This window comes from Zootoca vivipara, chromosome 1 (assembly GCF_963506605.1).
Source record: "Zootoca vivipara chromosome 1, rZooViv1.1, whole genome shotgun sequence".
Taxonomy (NCBI): domain Eukaryota; kingdom Metazoa; phylum Chordata; class Lepidosauria; order Squamata; family Lacertidae; genus Zootoca; species Zootoca vivipara.
The window spans coordinates 97,648,298-97,671,076 of record NC_083276.1 but is presented as its reverse complement, the minus strand read 5'-3'; the positions used below and the strand labels follow the sequence as shown (position 1 = coordinate 97,671,076).

Below are 22,779 nucleotides of genomic sequence, written 5' to 3'. Positions count from 1 at the left end.
TTTGGGGCGGGGGGGGGGAGGAGAAGAGGGACTGCTCCATCTGGCAAGCAGAAATGCTTGCGCTGATGGAACAATCAGAAGAGTGTGACATGGAATTCCACCCATAGTCTCAGTTTCAACTCTGCTTAAGTCTACAGAAAATGGAGAAACAGGGAAGAAATTGTTAACAGAAAGTGGCTTCATTTCTTTTGCAAGAGAAAGTTGGGAACAAATCTATATGGATACTGGTATTTTAATTGTTTCCATTTGGTATACATTGTTTATTCCACTATGATAGAATTTAAGATCAAGACAACAAAAACTGATTGGGTTGTATTCAATCATGTTTTACTCAGAGTATAGCAAATTAATGACCCTTAGTCATATTTGATAGGTCAACTCCGATTACAGGACTTGCACCAAATACCACACCCTGTTTACAGACAGCTTTGAAGCGTAGCCAGTACATACTTGCTGTTCCAGTTTTTCGCATCTTTACAACCAAGTTGCCTAAGAACACTGCACCTATGGCATGAAAGAATATCCAGATATTAATTTTTCAGGAGATTTCACTTCACGGGATGCAAATTCTTTTTAAAGGAAGGAAGTCAATTACATACCTGTTAATAAACTCTATTGCTTGTGCTTTCAACTGCTCCGCACTGTGCAAATCTGCGAGGATGAGGATGTCTGCAACATTTTCTACTGAGAGGTTACTACACAGAGCTTCTTCACACATGATCTTTAGCCGTTCCAGTGCATACTAAAGGAAGAGGGAGAAAGCCCGTTGTCATTCACATTTGTTCTTTCCTACCTTAATCTAAAAAGCAGATGTTTCTAATAGGTATATACTTTCTAAGTAACTGTGAAGTAATTGGCCCCTCAAAGAATTGCCAACTGTTTTAATGGAAGGAAATACACAGACTCCCTTCAAACACACATTCAGTGGCCGTGTGAGGTGAAATGGGACTGTGCCGGCTGGTTATGTTACCCGGCGGTTGTATCTCTGGCAGAAGAGAACCTATATATATATATATATATATATATATATATATATATATATGTACAGTCATACCTCGGTTTAAGTACGCTTCGGTTTGAGTACTTTCAGTTTAAGTACTCCACGGATCCGTCTGGAACGGATTAGTCCACTTTCAATTACTTTCAATGGGAAAGTTCGCTTCAGGTTAAGTACGCTTGAGGTTAAGTACGGACTTCCAGAACCAATTACACTCATACTTCGGGTTAAGTACGCTTCAGGTTGAGTACTCCGCGGACCCGTCTGGAATGGATTAATCCACTTTCCATTACTTTCAATGGGAAAGTTCGTTTCAGGTTCAGTACGCTTCAGTTTAAGTACTCCACAGACCGCCTGGAACGGATTAATCAACTTTCCAATACTTTCAATGGGAAAGTTTGCTTCAGGTTAAGTACACTTCAGGTTAAGTACAGACTTCCAGAACCAATTGTGTACTTAAACCGAGGTACCACTGTACAGCTTAAATACAATTTGTCCACTATTAGCTATAAAAGCCTGCTGCTGTCATCTCAAGCTTTAAACAAATGTTAAGGGTTCGCATCTGAAGCTCACCTTCTGTATCCGTGACACTGTGATAATGTCTGGACACAGCGTAAATGCAATAGGCCTGAATTAGTCCTCTATCACTTGTCTTTGCATATTTACTCTTTGTAAACAAATCCATTCAATTTGCACAACAGCACAGGAAGGCAGCTGTTCCTCAAGTTCTCTCTAAAGACACCCAGAACACCTGAGAGGAAGCATTTAGCTAAATTACATAGGATCTTATGTCTTCTAGTACATTTCTACTGCTAATAATCCAGTTCCCTTTTCTTAACTATATAAAAATCTCTCAAAACAAACACTTTTTGGGCTTCATTCAAATGACCTATAAAGCCCTTGTATAGGCAATTACTTACTTTGTCTGCTGCTGCCAACAAGCTGTCAGCCATTTTTTCAAGGTTTGGAGCTTTCCCGGTATAAATGAACCTCATCATCTCTTTAAAAACGTCAGGGTCTACATCATTTATTTCTACACGATTCTGTTACGTGAAACAGGGAAAAAACTTGTCATGGTTCCGACTTAAAATATTACAATCCACCTACACTGTGTAATTCCTAATAGCTTACTATTTCATATCCAAAGTGTCCTGATGTAACGCGACAGGAGATATTTAGCTCCTGCTGTAGTTGCTTGGAATCCTTGCATCAAAATAAAGGTGGGCACATTCAAATCCTATTCAAAAGTTAAAAATGGGGGAGCCTAACTCTTAACATCTTAACATCCACATACATTTCAGACAGGTTTCTAGAGCATGCTGAACCATAAGACTGCACTTGCTGAAATGGATGGAATCTGTCTAGCTGTTGTAATCTTAAGGGCCAGGCATGTTAATTCTATGCTTCTCATACAATTAGTCCCTCCATTTCCATTTCTGAGGGAAAGTTTAAATTTTAATGCAATGCCAGTTTTATTTGAATGCTTCTCAATATTAAATCCTTGCAACTATGTCCTTTGCCCCTCATTTTGTTTGGTAACAATGACCGTTTCAGGAGCAGCTAGGCCATATTGTGCCATGCATTAGTCTTGTTGAAAATGCAGCCCGCCCCCTGCCCCCGGGGAGAGCATGAAGACAAAATGCCCCATCTAATGTGGCACTATTACCCATAGTTTTTCTGCCCTATAAATAATTGCCATTTTAAACAATGTCCAGTTAAAATCTTGATCACCTTTTAAGTTAATTGTAAGGTTTTTTTTAATCAGTTAACCTAACCCAGTTACCCAGCTACTGCATTCTTGATCTACACCAAAAGCTTACAGTTTTCTGTAAAAAAAAAAATCCTCCTTTAAGTGACTACAAGTCATATGATGATAACATTCTCTCACCTTTTTGCTTTCCTCCATTTCGTGTTCAAACATTGCATTAAAAACAGGTGAACGAGCTGTAGCAAGAGACAAAAGCATTAGTACCACACTAAGGTCAAAATAATTTTATCAAACAAATTATAATACAGAAGGAGGAGGTACCTGCAAGAACAGATTTATGAGCTTTGAACTCTTGTCCACCTACATAAAAGCTACAATCTGTAAATCTTGTTGTTTCCCAGAGATTTCCTAGATCTTCTGCTAGTCGGCATTCAGGTACCTTTAGTGTGTTTGTACTGGACTGTCCTGATATATTCACTGAGTCTTGGACCACGCTCACCTAGCAAAAAACAGTAATTTTATGTGATCATGATGTTACAGCTCCTATGGTTAACCTAGATTTAAGAATACAAACAAATAGATAGTTCTTCAATCCTCAAGCAGTGACACTTCATTTTAGTTCAGATATTCCGATATCCCAATATAAGCTGGAAGAAGAAAATGAAGCACAGAAGCAGCTATCCCTATAAGCTCACACTCAACTGGCACAGTTCTTTATACAACCAGCACAGAAGAAATAAAAAAATCAGGGGTGGACATTTCTTTGAAATCCACCACCAACAAAATCAGCATCACATAGTACTACTGTTCCAGCTTGCACCCTGAGAAGTTCCTACCCTGAAAGTGAGATTCAAGAATACAGCAGACTTGAAAAGAGATTGCACTGTTAGTATCATTAGAAACTAAGCAGAAGAATAGTACCGTAATTTTGTAACACCCGGGAATGCTTTTATAGGTCAGAAAAGATTCTGCTAGCTAACATTTTATAGTACTATTTAGAGATAAAGCAAGTGTTTTAAACAAACAAACAATAAAACAACACAGAATGCAGGTGGCTCAACCAAGGTCAGAAGGAAGTGGCACTGATACAGACAATGGCCTCTCCTGGCTGAAGTCCACATTGGAGAAGGACTGAAAAAGGGCCAGGGTTCAATCCCTGGAATATCCAATTTATTTGTTTTTATTTTTAACATTTAAAAAAAAATCAGGTAGAAGAGAATGTGAAACACATGCCCAACAAATAGCCTGATCTGGAATAAGATTGCGTCATATGGATGGTATCCAACCTTCTTGCTCTGGGAACAAAATAATGGCTTCACAAGGTGAAACTATTGGATCACATCCCGTGTTCCTAGGATAACTCTTGACCTGCAAGCAAGATCAGCCTTAGCAAATTCATGGATAGGTAGTGTTCAAAGCCAATACATGAAGCTAATGCTTCAAGACTTGCTTTGCTCAACAAAGCAGTAACTGAGCACTCCCTGAAAGAAGTTGTGAAAACAAAGGGCAAGGTTTGATTCCCCCCAAGTCAAACCACTGCAGTGCAAAATATTTCATCTTTTACAGAAACCTCTGACCTCTTAGTCAATATTCACTTATAAAACTACTTTGATCTACAGCAAAAACTATTTGAATCAGAAATATTTTATGGAGTAAGGATCCTTTTCAGACCTAGACATGTGTTACATCCACTTACCAACTGAATAATTGTATTCATAACAAATTCATCACACAGCTAATTTAGCCTGTCTATCTAAATAAAATAAGATGCAGTATATTTGCACTATTTAGTCTCAGGGGCCACATTTCAATTATTCTTCCTACACAGCATAATGACACATAATTAAGTTGTAATCTTGCCAAGATTTTTTTTGTGTACACATTTCTTGTAAATACACAGATCAAAGCAAACTTATTAGCAGTTAGAGCATATGTCATCCTCCTAAGCCACTAATCAGTCCAGGGCAGCAGTGATAACCTGCCAATGTATATTTAACATTCAGTGCACTGGGATCATAACCTTCCATTTTTAAGTACTGTATCATAAGCAGTCTTACTGGATTTTACTAAGACTGTTTAGGTTTCCGGCATAATTTTTAGCTATGTGCATATATTCCTCCCTGAGGCTAAAGATCTATTCCACCAGAGAATCTATATTCACTGGATTTTTCAATTAATCTAAGTAAAATGCACTTGCTCAAACACTCATGTGTAGCAGGGGTTGCCAATATTTTGTAATGTTGTGTTAACAGGCTTAAGTCTGAAGTGTACCATAATAAATTTGCTTCTAAATATCTAATGCTATCAAGGGATAATTGCTGTAGAAACCTTATCAATATATGGAAAGTTACAATCGCTTTTAAGAATGCCTAGTCCTGTTGTGTTGGATGTGTTTCAATCAGGAAGGCTCAAGGATGTGGACAAGATGCTTGGATCGTTCAGGGTGGCCACTTGTACTCTGGAGCCTAGCCCCTCTTGACTGAAGAAAAAAACTAGCAGGGAGGAGACAGCTGTTTGGGGCAGGGACTTGATTAATGCCTCCCTGCGGGGTGGTCCCTTAAAAAACACTCCCTGAATTCAGAAAATCTAAGTAACTACCAGCAGTTGCTAGTCTCCCCTTCTTGGGCAAGGTTCTTGAGCAGGTAGTCACAGACTAAATCCAGGCGCTCTTGGAGGAAACTGACTTTCCAGATCCATTTTAATCGGGGTTTAGGCCCAGTTTTGGCACAGAAACTGCTTTGGTCGCCCTGTATGATGACCTCTGTCGGGAGAAAGAAAGGGGAAATGTGTCTCTGTTAATTCTCCTCAACCTGTCAGCGGCTTTTGATACCATCAACCATGGCATCCTTCTGGAGCAACTGTCTGAATTAGAGGTGGGTGACATTGCTTTCTGGTAGTTCCCGTCCTCCTTGGATGGATGTTTCCAGAGGGGGGTGCTTCAGCCCCATGGAACCTTCAACGTGGGGTTCTTCAGTGTTCAATTTTATCCCCTATGTATGCTATTTAATATCTACATGACACCATTCAGTGGGGTTATCCAGAGGTTTGGAGTACATTGTAATAATATGCTGATGACACACAGCTCTACTTCTCCTTTACATCTGCAGGTGAGGCAGTGAATGTCATGGACCATTGTCTCACCTCAGTCATGGACTGGATGGGAGCCAACAAACTGAAGCTCAATCCAGATAAGACTGAGGCACTATTAGTGGGCAGTTCCCTAGACCGGAAGGCTGCCTGCCCTTGATGGGGTTACACTCCCTCTGTAGGAGCAGGTATGTAGCTTGGGGGTACTTCTGGATCCTTTACTGTCGCTTGAGGCTCAGGTGGCCTCAGTGGCCTGGAGTGCCTTCCATCAGCTTCGGCTGGTGGCCCAGCTGCGCCCCTATCTGAACAGGGATAGCCTAACTACTGTTTAAATAAATAAATAAATAATAAATAATTGTCCAGTAGCACCTTAGAGACCAACTAAGTTTGTTCTGGGTATAAGCTTTTGTGTGCATGCACACCTGTATCTGAAGAAGTGTCAGACCAACACGGCTACCTGCCTGAATCTAACTACTGTTGTCTATGCTCTGGTAACCTCGAGGTTAGACATAGGGCTGCCACTGAAGATGGTTCAGAAACTTCAGCTGGTGCAGAATTTGGCAGCCAGGTTCCTCACCGGGGGAAGATGGTTTGAGCATATTACACCAAACCTGACTCAACTGCAGAGGCTGCCATTTACTTTTTGGGCCTAATTCGAAGTGCTGGTTTTGACCTATAAATAGGGTTGCCAGACTCAATAGAGCGTTTAATTGCCCTGCTCTCTTTTGAGTCTAGAAACCTTAAAGAGAAACCAGCAGACCCTTTGCTTGGAAACAAAGGGTCTGCTGGTTTCTCTTTAAGGTTTCCAGACTCAAAAGAGAGCAGGGCAATTAAAGGCACAGAAGTCATGTCCTCTATTGAGTCTGGCAACCCTACCTATAAAGCCTTAAATGGCTTAGGACCGGAATACCTCACGGACCCCCCCCCCTTTCCATATGAACCAACCTGGATCCTGAGATCATCATCTGAGACCATTATTCATGTGCCTTCTCAATGGGAGGTCCAAAAGGCAGCAATGTGAGAATGGGCCTTTTCTGCAGTGACTCCTTGTTTGAGGAATGCTTTCCCCAGGGAGCTTTGGCTGGCACCTTCATTATACACCTTTAGGCACAAGGCTAAAATGTTCCTCTTCAACCATGCCTTTGGCTGATTAACACCCTATACCATTTTAAATGTGTTTGTGGTAGGGGGTGGGGGAATTATTGTTTTTGTTTTTATTATATATTTTGTGTTCTTATTTATATTTCTATGTTGTGAACTTCCTTGTGATCTTCGGGTGAAGAGTGGCATGCTGCTACTACTACTACTACTACTACTAATAATAATAATGTAATTATGTCCAGATGACTGAGATTTTACTAACACTTGTATGTCAAATTCAGCCCTACATTTGGCAGTCAGGAGCATAAAAATCCAGGTCTTCAGTTGTCACTGTCCAATTTAAACACAGACATATTATTAATTTAAATCATAGTAAAGGGGAGTTCACTTCCTCTCAAAGACAAACCAACTGTGGCTTCTCTGTAGCTCCACAATGACCATCATAGAGTACCAACCTAGGAAATTGATCCCACAACCCTGCCTTATATGTTACACCTTCTTCCACCCAAACAAGACTAGTGCAGTTTTTATCCCAGGGTCATTCTACAGCTTTCCCTTCTCTACATGCCAAACAGGAATGCTCCCAATGGCTGACATAGAAAAATCTTGCATCGAATACTTTAAAAAACCCACTATTATGCTAAAATATTTTATCAGGGCATTTCTGTATCGCAGAGGGATGAACATAACATTTGAAAATATTCTTCAGTCATAGCCATGGAAACCAATATTCTATTTTAAAAAGCACTGGTTGATTACCTACCTCACAAAATAACGTAAGCTTATCATCTGGTAAAAGACCATTAGCTTCATCAAGTAAGAAGTCTCTTCGAATGAATTTTTTAAAACCCCAATCTTTGCCTTGAACAAATCGATATGCTCTTTGGCTTTCTAAATAAATCAGATTAAGTACATTCAATTAAAACTGTTTTAATATACATACACAATAAGTGAAATCCAAGAACCAAATCAAACTTAGTAAGATAACAATTGTACTAAAGACTAAAGCAAAATATGAGCTGTATCCAGATTAGCACCTTCATTAAGAGAAAGACTCCTTTTGTTTATACCTGGGCATGGAAGCGGTGGTCCTCCAGGTGTTAATGGGCTACAACTTCCATCATCCCTGGCTGGGGCTGATGGGAATTGAAACACACCACCAGCTGGACAGCCACAGGGTCCCCACCACTATGTTTGGAGATGGAATTGGTTCCAGTACAGATTTCCCCCACATCCCCAGGTAGCACACCCCATGTCATTCTGTAGGGTCCCCCAGCCCTCCAGTGCAGTTTTCAGGGGTTGCATTGGGAAGGAAGAATCAGTACAAATCACCTCCCAAGTGCAAGTGGAATGTCACTGAATGCACATCTGGATCCAACCCTATATTTTAAAATTAAGCTTGGTGGGTTGGTGGAGGTTTGCGTATCATGTTCACATTCAGAACCCAAAGCACTGTAGAAATAACTTCAGAAAGTCAAAAAAAGGTTTGAGACACAGCACAAGGACTTCATGTGGGCAAGAGGCCTTGAATTTAACTCATGGGATTCTTTTTAATGTTTGATATGTTACTGTTTTATATATGTTGTAAACCACCCAGAGTCGCTAGGGAAACCCAGCCAAATGGGTAGGGTATAACAATAACAATAATTGCTATTATTCTGACTACAGTACTGTGTTCAGTTTCGTAGAATTACCACTTCCTTTTCCGAGATGCCTTTTAGTACAGGAGATTGGTGCAAGAGTAGAATTCCAGCCACACGTTTCAGCTGGAAGTTCATAAATCACCCCCCAAATCTCTCATAAGCCCAGATGCAGCAGAGGAACCACTGATGTCAGAGACACTGCAGATGGCTAAGTTCATAGAATTCCATTTAGTCCTCCCTCTGCCCCTTCCTCACATGATTCCAACCTCCAATTTCACTTCTATGCCCACATACCACAAATTTTCTGGGAGCTACAGTGGGGGTGTGAAAATTCCCCTAGCACTTAGGCAGCCCAGGGTACCCCCCCCCCATTATTCTGGTTCTAAGTTAATGCATTATTACTTTTTAAAAACAAATGTTAGCAGCAATTGGACCATTAAAGACAATGGATTTTTTCCTGCAATTAGCTGCTGTTACATTTTAGGAGCATTTTAGTGCTTTGAACAATTTACAATCCTTATCCCATTAAGGGCAGAGGATATTTTTTCCATAATTGAATGATACAAAGTTAAGCAACAGCTGATTTCCTCACTTTCTTCAGTAAGTTTATAATGACAAGGATCTGAACCAGTCTATTATTGAACCATATACCCAAGGCTACACCATATACAGTACTAGAGGGCACATGTTTCATTCCTGATGTGGTGACACACAAGACCAGCTCCCATACATACTCTTTTTCAGTATGGCTGAAAACACACACACACACACACACACACACACTGTCCAAATATCTTGCTTGTGATAATAGTGCAAGTTAGCAAGATATAATTTATGACAAAATTAAACTTCAGAAAGTGGGATTCGAAAAACTGAAGTCAGTTTTATTCAGGATATGTAAAACAGAACAACTGATTTTTAACGACAAAACACACTTGGTAGTCTCATTAACCCCTGTAGGCTAAAATGCGAACATGATTTGTAGATAAAAGGTAATAGCCAACATTCCTCCCTTCTGAAAGAAAGTATCCATCAGCAGAATAGGGGAGAGAAGCATTCTGGATGATTCCTCCTCCCCTTTGTCCCCACCCCACATGCTCCAGGGGGCCCCCCAACCCTATGGAGATTTTATTTTTAAAGAACTTGTCAAACAGTGAATAGTCCCTCTTTGTCCTGCTTTCCCCAGGCAACAGCTGGATACTTGTCATGGCAACTTGAAAAATTATATCATAAATAAATATACCACAAAACATTAGGAAAACTTATGTAATCATGTTTGAATAGGAAATGCATACAAAAAGAAAGACAGTCAAATCTCATTTAGATTTAAATAACTGAATTGCCTCTGAATTGCCAACTATACCATTCTCCAAACTATACCATTGACCAAAACCAGAGGAAGCCATTACACTGTGACTGACCTTGTACACAGACACAAAATAATAAATCTGAGTTTACCAGCTTTTAAATAAATAAATAAAAATCTGATTTGACAGACCTTTTACTCCTTAAACTGAAAACAACCTATCGTTCTTGAAGCATTTTAAAATCCACTTACCCATTGCTTTCGTTTCTTCTCTTTTTGCATTTAAAAGAGAAAATTTAAATTTTGCTCTCACTTCACTTTTTGGACAACTAACTAGAAGTAAATACAGTGAAAGGTAATCTTTGCTTTCATCATCCAGTCCTTTGGGGTTTACTCTCAGGCACCTGAAATAAAGAACATAAGAAGCAAGCCTTAGAAACATCAACTTGTTCTCCAATCCATAAAGGCCTAACCTGCTAAGATATTTAAAAATTGGAGTACTGTTGTGATATGTTTTTTTTTTACATGTATAGAAGATGTCCCCTGGGTTCTGGAGATCAGTTAAACTTACATATGTATTCAATACCCATGACCTCCAGTTGCTCATATCTATATATCCCTATTGCTCTTCTCCTGCTGTCACACCTTTCAATACTCCAAGGAGCGATCATATATACAGTGGTGTTCTCCTGAAATGTGTCTCCAGAAGGGTGGGGCCCTCTTGAACAAAATGAGATTATTATTATTTATTACATTTCTATACCACCCTTCATTCAAGGATCACAGGGCAGTTTACAAATAGGGAACCCTGCTAGTGCCACACGGATGGGAGTTGAGCCATAATTTGCTTAGCAAATCACAAGGCCAGTTTGGAATGCATGTTGCTCCAGACAAGTCACAAGACAGCAAGTCATTCAACTACCCTGGGCTACCATGGCTTTGCTCATAGCACTGTGGCGGGAGCTGCAATGAAAGAGCAGCAAAGCTGCAGCAATCTTCCTTCCAGGAACTTGGCTTGGCTTAGTATTACATGCAAACTGGGGCCCTGAATTCCCCCAAATTGCTCTCAGTAACCTCACAGATGAAGATTTGAACCCAATGTCTCTCTGGCCCTAATCCAACACATTACATCATCTTGCCTTATTTTGCCACAAACTACTGTATATAGTATTTCAAACTATTAGCTGTTCGGATCTCTGCAATGTACCAGAAAATAAGTGATAGTTTGCCCCACTTTCATCAATAAAAACAGTTTTAACACTGGAGGATAAACCACCATACATGCGATTTTATTTATGACATATTCACAGAGTCTCAAGAGACCGTATGCTTAAAGAAAAGAAAGTGAGAAGCCACTGACAAATGACTCATACCTACCATTTCATTTTGTCATTTGGCCCTGATGAAAAAGTAGAACTCTTTAAAACTTCCCCCATTTCTTCTCGGCAGAAGCTGAAGTTATTAATGGTCCACATATAAGAAAATTTTACAACTTTAACCTGAATAAGAGATGCAGACAATCACGTAAATTCACCAGATTCACTTTTCTTCAGCTAATTTTTTTTTTAAAAAAACAGTTATTGAAGAAATAACCTCAACTGAAAAGTTCAAACTGTTTTTTTTGGGGGGGGGGCGGATATCTCATAGAATTAAGGAGTCACTGAAGCTTATATTGTGCACTTGTTTTAAAAAAGCCAATGTTTCAGAATAGGATTCCATAAGCTACCAATTTGGGACATTTGAGCGAGATTCATTCCTTAGGGGCCCCTTATTTGATCAGTTATCCACCAGCAACGGCAGGCTTTTTCAGAGCCACAGGTTGAATTATTGTAGACTTTAGGTGGTTAATTCATTTGTCCTACACCTCAGCAACCTTCAGTTGTATTCAATAGCTGCACAAATAGAAGGCAACTTGCACAATGACTGTTTCTCAATGGGTGCCCTCACCTCTGCAAACCCTCCCAATCACTTTATACAACCTTCAGTATTTGATTTCTTGCCTATTATATTGCTGATCTCATAGTCACCATATGGGTGTCACATTGCATTACTGATGGAAGCTACATCTGAAAGTGTCCTGCTATTAAACATGTCATTAACAAAACCTGGACACACACATACATACAGGTATGTGGCTTACCTGTGTGTAACACCAGCTTTCAGCTATAGGACCACTGGACATCTCTCCAGGTGGTGGAGGAGTGGAGACTCTTGACATCCCCACTTTATTGCAATTTTTTACAGTATAAAGGCAGCAATTCAATTGTCAGTATTCTTCCTACACAAATTAAGATCAAACAATGCATTAGTATTTAGAAAAGGTACAGCCAAGTACTCACTATTAAGGTATTGCTTTAACTACTTATGGTAGACGTTAGATAAATTACTGAAAAAATATCAAGGGCAACTGTAAGAAAAGTCTATTGACCAGATATCAAATACCAACAAATGTTTGTGTTCCACCCATGTAAATGAAAGATATTTTGTGATTTAGTACCCCGGGGAGGACATCCCTCAATTTTCAGATGGCACACAGTCAAAGTGAGATTGTCTAAACATCTGTAAACCGGTATTACTCTTGGGGATGTGTGAAATCAGTGGGAGACTGGTTAAGTTATTTGTGTGCTATAGAAGAATAAATGTATTCATCTCAACTAGAAATTCTGCGAAGACCATCTTTTGAAAAGCAGGTGGCTTTTACAGCAGCTGAATCAGAGTAGATATTTCTACCTGAAGTCATTCATGCATTATGTCTGTCCAAAAGTTCTTCTCTACTCTGTTCTTGACTGAAAAGTACCCTTTAGTTCAGAGGCTCTGGTATGTGCAATTGCCTTTACTTTTTATTACAGGATGGCTGTCATGTCTTTACATGGAACAATCCCAAATTGTCTGGGTTAGTGGAGTCTGTAGCCTGAAGCATCTGTAACCCGAGGTACCACTGTACTACCAATTCTTCATGAATAACCTTCCTGTCCCAATTTACAATAATAGTAAGAGCACAGCAAGTTGTTTTGATTATTTAAAAGCTGCCTCCTAGGACTTTACACCTTCCAAGAAGTTTTATAGAACATCACACTATGTAATATGAAGAGTCTACCTCTCATTAAATGCAAATGATTGGTTAGCTCAGGCTCCTGGGTACTCATAACCTGGCTACTGTGATGTTCAACTGTGTGTTATTTATTCCTCCATTCTGCTAAACCAGTCTTGTATTCAATAACTTGCTTGGTAGTCATAAGAGACCAGAATTCCATGGATATAAGGATATGAAATTCCATGAAGACAAGTGAGCAGACTGCCAGAGGAAGGACAAATTGCCTCAACCCTTTTCTGCCAATGTGCTTAGTAGAAGATCTTTTAAATAGCCTTCTAAGAGGCTAGTAGCTTGAATCTCCATGTTGGCTACAGAGGAGAGGGGTTGGCCTCTGTGGCCAGGATGAAAACACAAAATACTAGCTTATTTCCAAACTAGTAAAAAAAAAAAAAGGCTGGTAACTTTTGTGGGCTTATTTACAAGTTGCCCTAAGTGGTGTTACTGTTCAAAGATGCCTGCACATGCTCATTAAAAGCTAAGCTAAATGTGAAGAAAGGATAAAATTTCCCTGAAGAGGGACCCTGACTCCTCTAGGGCTGAGGAGCAAGAAGCCCCCACTCCTGCTATTACTATCAGATAACCACATAAAAAGATACAAGTGTGTTCTAGATTTCATCTAGTAGAAACCAGTTAGTTGGTCAATCAAATAAGGCAGAAATGAAATGAACGGCATCTCAGCCAGACACAGGCAAACTCGGCCCTCCAGATGTTTTGGGACTACAACTCCCATGATCCCTAGCTAACAGGATCAGTGGTCAGGGATGATGGGAATTGTAGTCCCAAAACACCTGGAGGGCTGAGTTTGCCTATGCCTCAGCCCTATAATTGCTTCTTCGAACACTTTCCTCTGCTTACTATGTCTTTGCCATATTTCTGCATGCTGCCCTGTGATCATAACTGTTCCTATAAATAAATATCCCCCGCAGAAAATGGGGTTGTAACCCACTCAGGGTGACTTTTCATTATTAAAGTTACATAAAAGTAGACCCACAAAGTAGCTTAATTTATTGTCAACTATATGGAAGTTTCAGCCACTTGTCATTTACAGTTTTCTTTCTGTAAATAAAAAGTGGCTGAAGCAAAACACATCCCAAGAAGAGCAAATAAAACTTACAAATGGGCTGTCCCCTTGAAGTTTTTCAAACAAAACTCAGCCCAAATGCCGTGTAATTTTGAGACTTTTTTCACCCTTATAGACAATCACCCTGGAATATAAAAATACTCCCTAAAACTGTTAAGTTTCTTATTTTTTGTTTATGAATTAACATATTGGCTAACAAATGATGGCCATGTGATTTCTCAAGTGAAAATCAATCCAGGGGAGCATAGTAAAAAGTGCACTTTTCCTGACGCAACATATAGTTTTGCTTAGGATATCCTAAGCCAAAATACATCCCCACTCAGCCATGAAGCTCACTGGGTAACTTTGGGCCAGTCACCATCTCTTAGAGTAAACTACCTTACAGGGTTGTTGTAAGGATGAAATGGGGAGTAGGAGAACCATGTAAACCACATTGAGCTCCTTGGAAGAAAATGGTGGTATAGAAATGTAATAAAAAAGCGACTTTTTTTTTAGTTTTCCTAGATGAAATTGAAAATTGTATTGTCACTGCCTGGCTGACATATGCAGAGTTCCTTGGGGGGGGGGGCAACTAGTAAGTGCAATAAATAACATTGATGATAATCCCTCCAACTAGTAAGTGCAATAAAACTGCTAGCACATTTGCAAAGCTAAGCAGGGTCCAGTATGGTTTCGAATTGGATAGGGAACAGACCATGGTTTGCAATGCCTGCACTGTAGGGGGTTGCACTACATTGGGAACCTGTCCAATTCTATGATTCTATTATTCTTTGTGTGCAGCAGTTGAATGGGCTTGGGGATGTTTAATCAAAATAGATGTTGTTGCTTATTTATACAATTGCTATAGTTTTACTTATGTACAAGCTAGAAAGAATAAACTTGGCACATTTATAGCTCATCTGCAGACAACAACAACAAAAAGTAGAAACGCTAAAAATGTGATTATCCAGTCAAAAATAGTCTCGACTGGATAATTAATATAATATGGGAAGTGACTCTGGGTTTCTCGGAAAGTGATTGTAAAGGGCTGCTCACCAACAATACTTGTAACAATACACAGCAGCACATATTTTGACAACTTTCAAGTGTGAATCTTTATCAATATTTTTACCATTCAGTTTGGTTGTAAGATAAATATTTATGCTTTAAGAATATGAGCCCATTGGCTCCTTGTTGTTTATATATTTTGGAAACCAATGACACTGCACACCATATAGTTTGTGTTACAAACTAAATAGATATCTTTGCATTAATACTTTTGTTTTAAAATAATTTCTACTCTATCATTGCCCATGAAGAAACTATACTGTCATCTACTTCAGAATTAGATTTTTAAAAAGCTTAATACAATAGACACAACCCAGCCAAGTTAAACAATTTATAACATCCTCCTAAACTCAACAAAGTCCCACTGCATTCCATGGATCTCGCTCCTAATAAAAGACTGCAGCTTAAATCTCACTGATTTCTATGGAGCATTCAAGTACACACTGAGCTTCTTCCATTTAAATAAATGGGATCTAAAAGTGCTTAACTTTGGCTGGATTGTGCCTAGTGTGGATTTATGTCAGATGGATTATCAGTAAGAATGAGAGAGTACAGCTTTAAACTGAAGCTTTGCCAATATGTGTACGAACATCTAAAATCACTATGGAAATTCTGTTGGTAGTTACAGGCTATGCTTTTAAACGTTCTGCTTGCAGCAGTTATCAAAAAGTAATTGTAGATATTTAATCAGTGTGACTCCTAAAGCATAGGTTCAGTATGGGTTGCTCATTTCACAAAATAAAAATAAATCTAGCCGCTTCTATTTGCAGCAAACAACCCAAAGCCTCAAATATGAAGCTGAATTGTCCTCAAGTGGTCTCTTGCCTTAATTCTTAAATTTGTGCTAGCATTATTAATGCTTAGCAGTCCCATTGTGCTATGTGTTGTACATGACTGACGTCTTCTCCACTCAAGATCAAAGACAATATACACCAGAAGCGCAAAACACATAGACAAGGTAACAGTAAGATTAAGATGAATAACTGTCAGAGCACTTCACAATTGTCTACTGTCAAGCTTTCTTTCATGGTTCACAGGACAGCACAGGGAGGCTTTTAAAGATAGATCTGATCTGAGGAGGTATATAACATCCGCTTTTCATATGTTTACACTGAACTACTTCAATGCATTTGGTGCCCTGGGAACAGGAAGAAACTTGTAAGGTTTGATCAAATGAGCATCCCTGGAAACCCACAGCTGCAAACATCTCAGTGCTCAACATAAAGCAGACAAATGCAGGTGTAAAGATGCAGAAATGCAGTAATGCACATAAAACTCGACAGTATCATTAGGACAACAGGTAGCATATTACCACCAGATCCTGTTTCCTATATTTTGCTAAACACCAATATAAAATATCGTGCTCTTCTTTTAACACATTTAATGGTTAAAAATTGTATAATGCTTTATTTAAAATATATTTAAAAATAATAACAAGTTAAGAATCAGCTTTATTGTTTTAGAGCTCTGGCTAAAGATGCAGCATTTGCTGAATTATGTAATTAGTTGTATAATAAAGAAGACTCCTTAGTATTAAGGCCAACTTTGTTCTACAGTACAAGCAAAACCAAACTGGGATACAGTCACTCAGTAATGCAATGATCTAGTCTTGTTAGCAAGAAAATAGTTTGCTCAAGATGACCAGCTGTAGCTGGAACACCGAGGGCACACACAGATTTCTCGTATTATATTAATCACCAGGACTTCTACTAAAATTAGTTCCTTTGCACTAATATTGTGTTATGCTACCTTCCTTAAAAACAAACCTTTCTAATATACTCAACTCAACATTTTCTCCAGGCATCTCATGCCCACAAGGAACAATTTGAGGGGTTCATTTAAACTTGGTTTACAAACTGTCAGCTTTAGCCAAACATCTGTCTACAGTATAATATATTCATCCATATTCTATCCTATTACTGAAGCCTAGGAACAAATGCACTAACCACTAGCACACTTCTAAAATTAGGAAACTGTAGGTATAGATATAGTAGAGTCTTCTGCATGCACAGAATTGGGAGAGAAGCACTTGGCCAGGCATCCCCAAACTGCGGCCCTCCAGATGTTTTGGCTTACAACTCCCATGATCCCTAGCTAACAGGACCTGTGGTTAGGGATGATGGGAATTGTAGTCCAAAACATCTGGAGGGCCGAAGTTTGGGGATGCCTGCACTTGACTGTATCACTGTGCCTTGCAGCAGCTGTCAGAAGAACCCTTCCAATTTTCCAAGAAGGGAGAGAAGAGTCCAAGGGCATCTGCTCCCACCCCAGACCTATCACAAGGGCACATTTCCAAAAACTAATCTAATTTAATAACCACAAGCAGCAACATGTAAGAGCAATACTGATGGTGCAGCCACTTAACGCTCCCATTCTGCTGAACCAGATGATCAAGTACTTATTCTTGGATCTGGTGGGAGGCACTGGTTAACTATTGGGCTGGCACACTACAAATAGAAATAATAATAATAATTGTTATCTTTTAAAAGAAATATCATTTAAAAGTCCAAAACATTGATCACTGATCTCCACCTGCATCCTTTTATGTGCATACCTTGAGAAATATGATACCCGCTTCTAATGGTTAACTGCAAGTTTATACATGCAAAATGTAACAGGCATGTTTATTTTAATTGAAAGAGTGAGCAGTACAAACTTCTGAACCTTATTTACGTTCTACTTCAATAGATCAATCTTTTAAAAATCTAGCCAAGTCTACAAGCCTCATCTTATACAGATAACTCCATGAACACTACAGCAAAGTTACTGCACAGACCATGAAATCCAATTTAAAGGTATTATGAATTGCATATCAAACTAAAATATTTAGTCTGTTTCAGAAACGTATGAGCAAAAGATATATAAATCACAAACAGCTCTACCTTATTAGCTTTAGGATTTTACTTACTTTAGTAAGTCAAGTTCAGATTTGTGCTAGGTTATGAACTCTAGAGACATAGCCGTATCTCTTTTGGTGTAAAAAACGTAAAGGGTATATACCAAGGTGTTAATTGACAAATGAAGTTAGTACAAATTCAAGTCAATTGTCAAAGAATGGGTCTACACTTTTGAGTCATATTTATTTTCTTAGGATTTTCGCTTATACGTCATCATCATCATACCACAAAATAAATTGATAATCAGAGTTCATCTTGCTTTCTGAAACCATTTTTACCCCAGACAGTGATGTCACCAAACATCATTACACAGGTTTATACAATTACCAAAACCAAACAGCATTAGCAGCAGTCTTCCATAATTCTTATTGCCTTGGTGAGCATACCACCACCTCTGGCAGATGGGATGAGCCCCAGCTGTCTCAATTGGAAGCTACAGCAGTGGTTGGGAAGTAGCCTGGTAGCTGCAGAGCAATCCCTGCCTCTTTCCCAGCTCTAGGGGTTATTTGGTCATGGCACTGTAAAGAGGGCCAGAGCACCTTGGCCCCAGACAGCCAAACCAAGAAGGCTTTATACCTCCTTTTACACATGATGCAAAACAATTGTTTGGCTGTTTGTGCTGGAACATTGGGCTTACACTTTGCACCCTCCTCATATCCTTCAATTCTCACACTTTAGAATTTAAATATTCATGCCAAAGCCTTGAACTTATGCACTTCCCTGTCCCTTCTGTGGGCAAATTCCCCTTTTCACTTTCTGACTTGATCAAGCCATATTTTGCCTAATTTGGACACAACAGCCAACTATGTTTTGATCAAACCAGGAAATGAGAGCTGGAACAGGTGTATCCAGGGCAGGGAGAAGAAGCACAGGAGCTCAAGGTTGCACATGAATATTCAAACCATAGTTCCCCACTGCAGGTGGACAGATCCAGTACTGAAAAGCAGCAGCTTTTATGCCGTTACATTTTGGCAATGAATTTTAGCTGGCCAATAAGAATTTATGGAATGGTGTCAATGTAAGAAATAACTCTGTAGCATCATCAAGAACTTAGGATCCAGGAAGGCAAAATAAGAAAGGCTGCTGCATTAGCCAGATGAATATAATATCATCATGCACTTTAAATGCAAATTTGCCTTTTGCCATCCATTATCCAAGGACAAAAATAATATGGTGCGCTTCCATGGTATACCAGTATCTAGAAAAAGCTTAACCCGATTAGCACTTGCTAAATTACAGATGCTTAGGAACTAACATACACAGTTTCTTACATTCTTAACTAAGAGGCCTTCTTTGGGTAGTGGAGTTTGCTGTTCTAGCTTTTCCAACTCCTCATAACCGTAGGAGTGAACTAGGACTACACAGCACACATGAAGTACTAATAAGCAGATTCCCTCACCAAACTATAAAGGAATAACCTTGCAAGCAAAAAAAAAACCAAAACAAATTACTTTGAGGAAACATTTACCTATATCACTGAGCCCCAAGATCAATGAAGTGACACTGCCATGCAATCATAATACACATACAGGAAAGGGAGAACAAGTGGATTACTGCACTTCTAAATGTCTACCTCTTTCACAGAAATGCTGCCCTGGAGACCATCTACCAAGAGTGGAGGGTTACAATCCAATCACTACTCCTCTCCTTAATGAGTGTACAACAGGCAGCAGTGTGCAGAATGCATTGTCCTGAGTGTTTCTTCAAGGCAGTCAAACCACAGTTCAGTTTGTGTTCAGAACCAAGAGAAATGCTACAGTGCCAAAGTAACTGAGCAGATAATACCAAGCTACCAAATTAGACATGATTTTATCAAACTAGATTTTGTATATCATTCATTCTCATTAATATATATACATATAGGGACCCCTGACCATTAGGTCCAGTCGTGACCGACTCTGGGTTTGCAGCGCTCATCTCGCGTTATTGACCAAGGGAGCCAGCGTACAGCTTCCAGGTCATGTGGCCAGCATGACAAAGCCGCTTCTGGTGAACCAGAGCAGCGCACAGAAACACCGTTTACCTTCCCGCTGTAGCGGTACCTATTTATCTACTTGCACTGTTGACATGCTTTTGAACTGCTAGATTGGCAGGAGCTGGGACCGAGCAATGGGAGCTCACCCTGTCGTGGGGATTCGAACCGCCGAACTTCTGATCGGCAAGCCCTAGGCTCTGTGGTTTAACCCACAGCACCACCTGTGTATATATAACCTATCTCCCAGACACTGAAGGCAGCTTATATGGGTTTCTGTCATCTGACCCTTATACCAACTCCATGAGACCGAGAAGCAAATCAAGTTTTCTTTCAAAAGTAGCAGCTAATTCACTGAATTATCTTCCTTCTTATAATTTTTAATTTTGTCAAGTATGAATATGACAAACCTGTGTGTTCAGCATATACAGATGTACTTCCCAAAATTATATGACTGAAGATGCTTGGAGTTTACCAAATACTGAAGTTTACCAAAAAGTAATCCTGAGTACAGAATTAATTTGGACAGATCAAGCATGAGAACCACCACTTAGTCTGAGGACAAGAGAAACCCTGCTTTGAATGCTGCTGTCTTCAAGGGAGCTCAGTTTTTATCAGCAGCAGGTCTCTCCTTTGATGAGCTTTCTTTGCACTTTGCTTTGAATTCCAAACCATCAGCTGATTTTTGGGACTTCAAAGCACTGTCACCCTGCTATTCTTGATCCTTCCAGGTTTTGCGGTATACAGTCGTACCCTGGTTCTTGAACGCCTTGTGACTCGAAGATTTTGGCTCCCAAATGCCACAAACCTGGGACTGAGTGTTTTTTGGAAGCTGAACCTCCAACGCGGCTTCCAATTGAGTGCAGGAAGCTCCTGCAGCCAATTGGAAGCTGCGCCTTGGTTTTCGAATGTTTTCGGAAGTCAAACAGACTTCCGGAACGGATTCTGTTTGAGAACCAACGTATGACAAAACCTTTCAATAGCAAAAACCTTTCAATAAATATATGAGCTGTAAACAGTTTTAATCTAAAATTTTAGAGAAATACGTGTCTATGCCTTTTTGACTGAATTTTGGATTTTATTTTAGTCCTGTAAATTTATCTCTAAGCTGCTATGGGTGTCTTATTAATTGAAGAAGTTCACATTTTTTATTGTTGTTGTTGTTTTCTTCTACGCCATTCTTCCTTCTGAAATTTCTAACATTTCTAATAAAACCATGCTAACAAAAAGTCTTAAAAATTACATTTAAAACTGCAAATACATAATGACTATATTGCATTGATCCCCTTCATGGATCAATGCCTTGTCGTGGCGAAGGGGCTTGAATAACTCAGAGAAGCTATGAGCTATGCCATGCAGGGCCACCCAAGATGGACAGGTCATAGTGGAGAGTTTTGACTAAACGTGATCCACCTGGAGAAGGAACTGGCAAGCCACTCCAGTATCCCTGCCAAGAAAACTCCATGGACAAAGACAACAGGCATATAAAAGTTATGACGTTGGAAGATGAGCCCCTCAGGTCGGAAGGCGTCCAACATGCTACTGAGGAAGAGCGGAGGACAAGTACAAGTAGATTCAGAGCTGATGAAGCGGCTGGGCCAAAGCCGAAAGGACACTCAGTTGCGGATATGCCTGGAAGCGAAAGGAAAGTCCGATGCTGTAAAGAAAAATATTGCATAGGAACCTGGAATGTAAGAACCATGAATAGAGGTAAGCTGGATGTGGTCAAAAATGAGATGACAAGAATAAATATCGACATCCTGGGCATCAGTGAACTAAAATGGAAGGGAATGGGTGAATTCAGTTCGGGTGACTATCATATCTACTACTGTGGGCAAGAATCCTGTAGAAGAAATGGAGTGGCCCTCATAGTCAACAAAAGAGTGGCAAAAGCTGTAATGGGATGCAATCTCAAAAATGACAGAATGATCTCGATACGAATCCAAGGCAGACCTTTTAACATCACAGTAATCCAAGTTTATGCACCAACTACCGGTGCTGAAGAAAGTGAAATTGACCAATTCTATGAAGACCTACAACACCTTCTAGAAATGACACCAAAGAAGGATGTTCTTCTCATTACAGGGGATTGGAATGCTAAAGTAGGGAATCAAGAGATAAAAGGAACAACTGGCAAGTTTGGCCTTGGAGTTCAAAATGAAGCAGGGCAAAGGCTAATAGAGTTCTGTCAAGAGAACAAGCTGGTCATCACAAACACTCTCTTCCAACAACACAAGAGACGACTCTACACATGGATATCACCAAATGGGCAGCATCGAAATCAGATTGATTATATTCTCTGCAGCCAAAGATGGAGAAGCTCTATACAGTCAGCAAAAACAAGACCTGGAGCTGACTGTAACTCAGATCATCAGCTTCTTATAGCAAAATTCCAGCTTAAACTGAAGAAAGTAGGAAAAACCACTGGGCCAGTAAGATACAATCTGAATCAAATCCCTTATGAATACACAGTGGAAGTGAGGAACAGGTTTAAGGATTTAGATTTGGTGGACAGAGTGCCTGAAGAACTATGGATGGAGGCTCGTAACATTATACAGGAGGCAGCAACGAAAACCATCCCAAGGAAAAGGAAATGCAAGAAGGCAAAATGGCTGTCCAACGAGGCCTTACGAATAGCGGAGGAGAGGAGGCAAGCAAAATGCAAGGGAGATAGGGAAAGATACAGGAAACTGAATGCAGATTTCCAAAAAACAGCAAGGAGAGATAAGAGGGTCTTCTTAAATGAGCAATGCAAAGAAATAGAGGAAAACAATAGAATGGGGAAAACCAGAGATCTGTTCAAGAAAATTGGAGATATGAAAGGAACATTTCGTACAAAGATTACC

At 39.7% G+C, this 22,779-nt stretch overlaps 1 protein-coding gene across 3 annotated transcripts in view; it reads right to left on the bottom strand.

The window, feature by feature from the left end:
* The window catches only part of SPOPL (speckle type BTB/POZ protein like), a 34,428-nt gene that overhangs the window by 5,261 nt on the left and 6,388 nt on the right, over positions 1–22,779 (bottom strand). For 2 of the 3 annotated variants that reach the window (XM_035130727.2, XM_035130738.2), the window contains exons 2-10: positions 11,983–12,120; positions 11,220–11,341; positions 10,095–10,246; positions 7,657–7,784; positions 3,027–3,204; positions 2,886–2,941; positions 1,918–2,040; positions 600–742; positions 451–504 (exon numbers count right to left, since the gene is read on the bottom strand). In XM_035130727.2, the coding sequence (XP_034986618.1) occupies positions 451–504; positions 600–742; positions 1,918–2,040; positions 2,886–2,941; positions 3,027–3,204; positions 7,657–7,784; positions 10,095–10,246; positions 11,220–11,341; positions 11,983–12,060 (1,034 nt within the window). In that variant the 5' untranslated portion in view covers positions 12,061–12,120. Of the gene's footprint in view, positions 1–450; positions 505–599; positions 743–1,917; positions 2,041–2,885; positions 2,942–3,026; positions 3,205–7,656; positions 7,785–10,094; positions 10,247–11,219; positions 11,342–11,982; positions 21,438–22,779 lie in introns of those variants that run through there. The other variant, XM_035130757.2, reaches the window with a different exon arrangement.